The following is an 8,873-nucleotide window of genomic DNA, read 5'->3' on the forward strand; positions in this document are numbered from 1 at the left end:
TCTCACTCTCTCTCTCTCTCTCTCTCTATGCAGCTGTCTCCCAGTGCCACGTAGCCTTCCTGCATTATTAGACAGATGGAATTTACCAACCCTACACATGAAGCTGCTATTTGCTTTCTTTCCATCTCATTTCTCCCTCACTTTGTCACCCCCTTCCCCCTCTTCACCTCTCTTTCTTTGTATTCCCTGACTCATTCTCCACTTACACACACTCATGTGGTTTGCTTAAACAGTCTCACTTAATTGAAAGTAAAGACCTCAAGACTTTGGCAGCACCCTGCCAAATTTGGTCATATCCTAGAGCAGGCACATAATTTGCATCTGCTTTCAACAGGTCAGAAGAAATTAAACAAGAACAGTCATTTGAGACATAAAGATAAGCAAATATTGAAGATTGGGGAAGATTTTAAATAACAGTCAGTAATAACCCATATGTCAAAGGGCTGAAGATGAACAAATCTCTTTGTGCATAATAGTTCCTAATAGATCACATTAACTTTGCAAATCATTTTAGAATAACCAGGAGAAATATTTAAAAAGTATGGTGTAAAGTTATCTATTGTGAAGCATTTTTAAACTATACTCTTCTGCCATCTTGTGGTGAATACAACCGAGTACAAGAGTCTCTCACAAGGCAGTATTCTCCTTAATTCTGGACTCTGGATCCTGCATAAACTTGAGCAGGCAGACGCTTAATAACTTTCAACCAAACATGTTTGTTTGCAGTGGAAAAAAACACACACGTTGGAATTGCTGTATAATTAGATGGACTATGTAAGTCCCATGTGTGTGAGAGAGAAACAGCCAAGTTCACCTCAGCCAAATTCTGAATAATGCGCTTTTCTTCACTTTAAATAACCGCAGCCAAGCAGCAAAACCTGCCAAGCATTTACCAAGAAAAACATATCAAGCTATTTTCAGAAAAACACTCTTTTCACTATGAATAATGAAAAACATACTCACAATATTTTATATACTTATCATAATAAATTTCCATGTTGAAAGCTATTATAACATGAATCTTAGACAGTATATCTAAACAGTGCACCCTTGAGCTGAAAGGACAGTGCTGATATAACACTGGCTGAAGAAAGAGATAAAGTAGACTGCCAGATTAGAAACTGGGTGTTTTATTTTCATAAGTAATACACTTCAATGATGAAATACACTTATGAAACATCAAATAAAAACAAATTCATCTCAAAACAACTGTCTCAGGTTTCATCCAAGCAAAAAAGCCTTGTTCTCTCTGGTGTTTAAAAACTAGTCACATTTCAGTGATGCAACAGTTGTAAAACATCAATACATCTTATGGAAATCAAGTAATCCAGGCCTCAGACACTAAAATCCTTTTATATTTAGGCTTTTAATAAAATCAGTTAAGCATCACCAGGAAGGAAGGAATGGGGAAAGGAGCATCAGGAATGGGTCATGACCCAGGCCGAACTCAAAATCTGTGTCCACATGAGCACAACTGCTCTTTATGTATCAGGAGCAGCGCACTACACACAGCTCGAACTTCAAAATGTTATTTTGTAAGGTTTGTAGATCAGGGCCAGGATACATTTTCTGTCCTATATGACATGTTTGCAGTCTACGAAGTTTCCTTATCACTAACTGCAAATTTCAGACTTCTGTCCTATACTGAAAGTTCACCAATTTTTTTCCCATTATTATACCAGATGCTGCTGGCTCTGTTAAAGGTCTTCAGTCCAGACAAGAAAGAAAACCCAAGCTGAAACCAAATTCAGATTCCACTTCTACCCATATGTTGACCATTTACAGGGATTCCCAATTGCTTCAGTTTAGTAAAATTGCACCACCTGAAAGCCTCTGAGGCAACGGAAGGCCAACGTGTCCAGGTGGCCCAGATCTATCATGTTATATTCCAGGTGAGCCCTGACTAGGCAGCTGAGAGGAGACTCGTTACCTCGACCCCAACAAAAAGCATCACGTGGAATTATACGGATCTTGTTGTGCGAAAATGTTGCAGAGTGGAGCCATAATGGGAGTTGCCGTGGGACCTGTTGCAATGCATTGTGACTCATGTCTAACTGATGCAGAAGAGGAAGAACCCGAAAGGCACCAAGGGCCACTTTAGCGATCTTGTTTCTTGCTAGGCCTAGGTGCTCCAACTGAGGCATTGAGATAAAAGCATCCTTTCCAATGCTAGAGATGAAGTTTCCCTCCAAGTTAAGGGTCTTTATGCTGCGGGGTAGATGGAGAGGAACCTGCTTCAGTAAGTTGCCCTCTAGATTTAAACTCTCAAGGCGACTGGCATTTAATAGTGCTGCTTTCCCAAGCCCTTTATAGGTCAATCTGTTCGAACTTAGATCCAGCACCTGCAGCTCCGCCTCACCCCAGAACATGTCGCCTTGTAGGCGTTGAATGCTGTTGCCTCGGAGATAGAGTTCTCGAAGACTGAGGGGAAGCTGCAGGGGAACAGAGGCAAGCTGGTTGTAGGATAGAGTAAGTGTCCGAAGTTTGCCCGAAGGTAGAAGAACTCCCGGAGGGATAGTGGATGATTTGTTCCCCAGGCTGTTGTTGCTCAGGCTAAGGATCAGCAGGTTTGGGCAGCGTCTGAAGGCTGCATCGGACATCACACTAACCTGGTTCCCATCCAGCCGTAGCTCCTCAAGAGTAATGGGCAGGTCAGTGGGGATGCTTCGAAGTAGGTTCCGCTCCATATAAAGTTTCTTAAGGCTCTTGATCCCTTCAAAGGCACCCGTGATCGTCTGATCTGTTAAATGGTTGTTGCTTAACACCAGGAACTCCATGGAGTCATACTCGGAGAGCAACTTCAGTTGAATGCTATCGATGTGGTTGTTCATTAAGAGAATGTAATGGGAGTTGTAAGGAATTCCGTATGGTATTTTGCCCAGGTCTTTGTTGGAACACTGCACAACCCTGGAAAATAAGAGATCATGTCAAATTACAGCATATAAACTTAACGCTTTCCAGTGTTATACTCAGTAGCATCAGGACAGTTCTTAAGCATGTTGTTTTAAGATTTAGGCCCAATCCCAATTCTACCCCTTAGCCCTTCCCCTTTCCCCTCCGTTTCACGCGTTCACGTGAAGGGGTAGGGGTGTCTCGATTCTCTTTTGGTTGGAGGGGTAGGGGTAAGGGGAAGGGCCAGATAGCCCTTCAAACGAAGATTTTTCGGGACCACACTTCAAAGGAAGGGGTATAAATTATATCAGCGTAAACCAGCTTCAGCGGCAACATGGCTGCCCGAGCGATGTTACACTCAATCGTGAGTTCATATTTACGGTCATGTTACTCAAAGAAATGTTTGCAAAAAATCACTAAAGTTTGCTAACTTCATATTATTACAGACTGCACGATAGTGCCACAACATATTTTCATGTCTGATCAGGACGATAACCACCATAGACATTGAGGAGGGCTAGTAGTACCCCCAATAATAAAAAATCGCTAAACCCTTTTCTTAAATATTGCCAATTCGAGAGAGAGAGACAGACAGAGAGAGAGAGAGATGAAAGTTGCGTGTATGCGTGTTTCTCTTTTTAGAGTGAGTTTACTTCAAAAACAGCGATTTTATCCTCTCGTTGCTGGAAAATATTATGTAGCGATTCAGTATTTAAACTGTTATTAATAAAAGTCGTGGGGCAGAGTTGACAAGTTTCTTTGCTCCTGGATGTGTGAGCTGCGCGATCTCTGATATATATGTGTGTGTGTGTGTGTGTGTGTCAGTAAGCAGCGCATTAATATAGAACGGTAATTAAAGGCTCTAATGCACACCAGCACACCAGTATAGGTGTGTGTATTGTAGGAGCTAGACGACGTATGATGACGTGTGACCATATAGTAGTGGTGTCCCAATTCTTAGGGGAATATTTTCACCCCTACCCCTTGACACTCTGTTTCAAGGGACAAGGGGAAGGGGTAGGCAGAGGGGCAGGGGAAGGGGAAGGGGAAGGGGAAGGGGTATAAAATAGAATTGGGATTGGGCCTTAGTAGGCACATACCTCCCATAGCAGGAACATTCTGAGGGACAGTAGTGATCTTCAAAATAGGGAAAATACAAAGGTGTTGTTGGCTTCAATTTTCTCTCTCGTTTTAACTTTTTCACTTTCTTTGCTTTTTTCGTAATTTTCGTCTTCTTTGTCTTTACTTTGAGGATCTTTTTGTTCTTTGCTTTCAGTGTCGTATTGTCTTCAGGTTTGGCACCTGCTGCTTTATTTTTTAATTCGAACATAAAAGTACTGAGAGGGGACTTTGCAGTGGGTGCTGCCCTTGCTGCCATTGCCGTGACATCAACACTCACTTCCTCTAGTGGGTGGAGTTTAGAGCTGTTCATCACATAGGGCTCCACTCTGAGATCATCATTCGTGCTGCTTTCATTTACTAGCAAGACGGCTCCGATTGCCTCAGCAGTTGAATTCGCAATGCGAAGTTTTGTGGTTATGATAGGCAAGGTTTCAGTAGTTACTGTTGGTCCTTGTGAAGTGGAGGGAAACGAGGAAGGTACAGTAACTGATTTTGTATGCAAGTTCAGGACAGGATGGGAGGCGGTGGCCATGGTAGGAGGAGTGGTATTCTGATTGACAGTTGGAGGTGGATGTTCCTCACCCTCAAATTCTTGTGAATGGCTTGTATTCTGTGCAGAGTGGATGGGTTTGGTTGAGATTACATCTGACACGTCGTGTTCATCCAGATTCTGTCCTCGCTGCTCCTCTTTTTCTACTACTTTTTTGTTTTTTACATCACTGTCTGTTTGTCCTCTTGTTTGTTCCACCCCTTCTGATTTCTCCTCTTCAGTATTGGTAGCCTCCATCAAACGATCAAGTCTCTGCTCTGCCCAAAGGTCAACTTCTGCAGATACATTCTGCATGACTGTCACATTTACACCTATAAGAGGTAATAAACCTTTGTGAACTTCATGAACACAAAATCTCCCTCATAAATAACTGATGATTCACTTGCTTTTAGAACAATTGTCAACTGTAATACCTAAGAACATTAAAAATTTAAGTTACATGATTAAATGACTGCACTGTGAGTTAGGGACATTACAGACAAACTACATTTGTTCCATAATACAAATACATTTACATATGAATTAAACAATTTGTGTTTATTATTGCATCTGAAACATTCTGTACTTAACCCTCTACCGCATGGTGTGGCCATATGGCAACATGGTCTTTGTGTTCATTTCCTTGCCACTGTCTCTTTAAGAGAACATTCTCGTTTTTTTTGTTGGAAAGAGAAGACCTTAGTTTAGCCAATGATGTGCTTTGGGTAAGTCACATGACATGCAGTTTTTTTCTGTGGCGAGATTTCTGACAGACTGCAGACTTAAAGAATAGTAAGTAAAGGCAATAATTTAATAATGAATAATTAATAATTGAAATAATTAAATTTCAAAGAACACTTACTCGGCTGAAACACAAAAGTGTGTACAGGCACAGCGAAAATCCAAAACAGCAGAATGAGGGGCTTCATTTTTGGCTAAAAAGAAGAAAACAATTTTCTAATTAACGTGAAAAGCAGATTGTTACATTTATTTGTCTGCCGTAAAAGTCTGTGGCGAGCAACCAAGTTCCCGGAGACTGAAATAAAACACTTATATTCATGATTTTCTAAATGTCTGACAACCACAATAAAAGGTGCCAGGAAGCATCTGAACCGGTTTCCATTTACAAGCCATAACTGATCGTGTGAGATTTTTTTAATGAGATCGGCCCGCCAGGCACAGCTTACCTGGAGTGTGTTCAAGGTGAGTTCAAATGTATAAGTCCTTGTACTCTGCAGATATGGAAGACATGCTGGCTTCCTGTGTTGCATGGACTGTCTCAACACCACTGACTCCGTACACACATACAGAAACAAACAGATGCGCATACAAACTAATGGACTCATTTAAAGACTCTTCTTCTCCATAACGCAAATTCCACATACAAGCTCAGAAAAATAATACACTCTTGAGTAATAGCTCTCTTCAAAGACACTTATCATTATGGGAATTTTCTCACTCACACACTAGATCCAGAAAAATCTAACAGATCAATTCAGGGGAATGGAGATAGACATACTGGACAGAGAGGTCAAAGGTCAGGATTCACTTTTGGACTGACACTATTTGCTTTACTTCCACAAACACTGGTGCCGACCCAATGGCACCACAATGACAAGTGTTTCCCTAAAAGGGTCTGTGGCCTTTGACCTTACAACAGGTCTGTATTTAGTCACATAGAGTTGTGTGAGGTGAGACAAAATGTCTGGATGAAGAAAATTTTAGCTTTTTTCTAAATGGCATAACCAAATATTGACTGAACCAAATTAGACTGAGAATTCAAATGTTCAAGAATCTGTCATTGTAAAAACCATTTTCTTCAATCACTATTCTGGATTTCATTTTAATAGATGCAAAACCTTTTCTCAGAACTTGCTTCACTTTTCCGAGGCAGTTTTGCAAACCACTGCCTATTTCTGACTGCAGATGCAGCTTTAACCAGAGTGTGAGAAAATAAAATTATGATTAAAATAAGATGTTACCAAGCAGCAGGAGAGGAGTGTGTGAGCTGGTAGGGAAACAAAGACTTGAGCAGAGAGTTTCACTGTGTCTGCATAAAAACTTTATCAGGTCAGTACTGGTTTATTCTGACTCAGATTCATCTAGATTTTCTGAAAAATGTTTAATGTCTGAATTCAAAATTAGGAGTTTTCAAACTTTTGGGCTCTTTTTTGAGAAGTGAGATATTGGAAAAGTGTTTAAAGCTTTAATAACTGGCCTTATTTTGCTATTGTACTAACCAAAAATATATAATTAAAATATTATCTGAACAATATTAATTCAAATTAATTAATAAAATCAAGTTCATCTGTATACAACTTCACAGTACAAATGGGCCATTTTCACAATATTTTGTTTTCTTTTAATTTTATCACTTTGTTCCCTCTGACATTTTCCATGGACCCCTCCAGCACCCACTTAAAGCCCCCTGGAGCCCAGTTTGAAAAACCCTGCTCTAAATAACTGCCATTAAGACAAGAATGTCTAACTAACTAACTAAATATATTACCAACCATGTAGTCTCCTACAGCCTGACAAACATCTTTCACATTTGTCATTATACCTGAGTCTTGAAGTCTTGTTTTTTTCTTCAGTGGAATTGTGTATCCAGTTAGGCCTGTCACTGGGCTCTCTCAAAGTAATATCAATCTGCAGCCTACTAGAAAGATCGAAGACACCATAACATCTTGTTGGTGATGTAACTTGTATAAATAATCCACATTCATTAAAATCTAATGCTCCATGTGGCCCTAAATGACTTGCATGGTCAGCAGTATGACGGAGTGAAGAACAGCTTGTGTCTTATGGATCAAAGACGGTTATTCCTTAATATTCCTTTGAGTTTCAGTAAAAAAAACAGCAGTCTGCATGCAATTTTGAGGATTAAAATACATTATAAAATAAAATTTTAAATATACAGTATATATAGACATATATTAAGCCATTTAATAAATGTTATTTTAAAAATATTAGTATTATATAATATATAAAAAAGAAAGCAATTTTTAGGTGTAAGTAATTTATTTATTTATTTTGGAGGAAGTTCTCACAATAAACCACCAGGGGACATTAGAGGACCATTTAACTTTTCAACGTTCACCCAGATGGACCACTGCATTGTGTTATGTAATACCTTAAGTTAGAAGTGTATTTAGAATCGGATTGTTTCTCGAACAAACTTTTCCAGCTACCTGTTTATAAAGTGCTACTGGCGTCAGCGCACATATATACAGAATACAATAGGACACTGAGAAATGTGATTCTTTATCTTTGGTGTCACTACTATCATACTGAGTCAGGGGCCCTGAGCTCTAGATGGACAGAATGAAGGGAAACAACTCAGACTTGAGAAAAGAAAGGATCATTTTAGTCTTACTATCTGCTGGGATGAGGAAAGAAACTGGGGCAGGCTGTCCCAGACAGACCACCTGTTTGGAAAATGGCAACAGGGTGGGAGTAGAAAAAAGGTTATTATCTCATTACAACTATCTATATTAGGCCTGAATATGATATAATAAATCTGAACGCTGCATTTTCAGGCATTACACATTATTGCTCCTTATTTAAGGTGGTGTAAATGTTAAACATCACATTTGTTGAAAGACCCCAATGACACACCTAGACTCAACACTAAACCTTTTGTTAGCTCTCTTTTGTGCATGCTAAAGCTGTAATGACGCACACCTGGACAGGAGACAGCTGAACAGCCAGCTGTCCAATTACATTTGCTCAAAGACTGTAATTTCAACACTTATGAATGCAAATATCCTCAAATTAAAGCTGACAGTATATACTTTAACCGAACAGTGATGAAGTCAAAGAGAGATAATAGAAACCTCATTTTCCTATTTCAATTTAGACCTGAATCAAAAGCAAATGTTTTAGCCTTAAATGGACTAATTGATTGTACTTTGTGTGTGAGTGCGTGCAGACTACATAAACACATATGCATCAATCCACTCGATAACCAAACCACCACTGCGAGGAAGTTCCCACTACAGCTTGCTATTAAATGTGTACCCAGAAGGTTAACCAATCAGTTAGACTAATGTAGGGGAATTCACTAAAGCCCAATGTATACTTAAGTTTTGACACAAACACTCAGTGTATGCATACAGCCAAACACATAAGCCCAAAGTATACTTCAGTTTTGACACGATGGTGTAGCATTAACATACAGCCAACTGCATAAGCAAATTATACTTCAGTTTTGATGCAAACTTTTAGTCTATGTATAAAGACAAACTCTTAAGTCTAAAGTATACTTTGATTTTGACGCGGACGCATAAACCCAATGTATAATTCGGTTTTGATGCAAACGTGTAGCATG

At 39.5% G+C, this 8,873-nt stretch overlaps 1 protein-coding gene across 1 annotated transcript; it reads right to left on the bottom strand.

The window, feature by feature from the left end:
- Nucleotides 1-1,121: 1,121 nt before the first annotated feature.
- LOC107744891 (extracellular matrix protein 2-like) lies at nt 1,122-7,391 on the bottom strand. Its single transcript, XM_016558703.1, has 4 exons — nt 5,731-7,391; nt 5,406-5,478; nt 3,993-4,875; nt 1,122-2,907 (listed from the first exon to the last, which is right to left on the bottom strand). Exons 1-4 carry the CDS (start codon nt 5,887-5,889, stop codon nt 1,806-1,808), a joined length of 2,217 nt encoding a protein of 738 aa, XP_016414189.1. The 5' UTR covers nt 5,890-7,391; the 3' UTR covers nt 1,122-1,805.
- Between the last annotated feature and the right edge of the window lie 1,482 nt (nt 7,392-8,873).

The sequence above is a fragment of the Sinocyclocheilus rhinocerous genome, unplaced genomic scaffold, assembly GCF_001515625.1.
Source record: "Sinocyclocheilus rhinocerous isolate Xijiao unplaced genomic scaffold, SAMN03320098_v1.1 scaffold258, whole genome shotgun sequence".
Taxonomy (NCBI): domain Eukaryota; kingdom Metazoa; phylum Chordata; class Actinopteri; order Cypriniformes; family Cyprinidae; genus Sinocyclocheilus; species Sinocyclocheilus rhinocerous.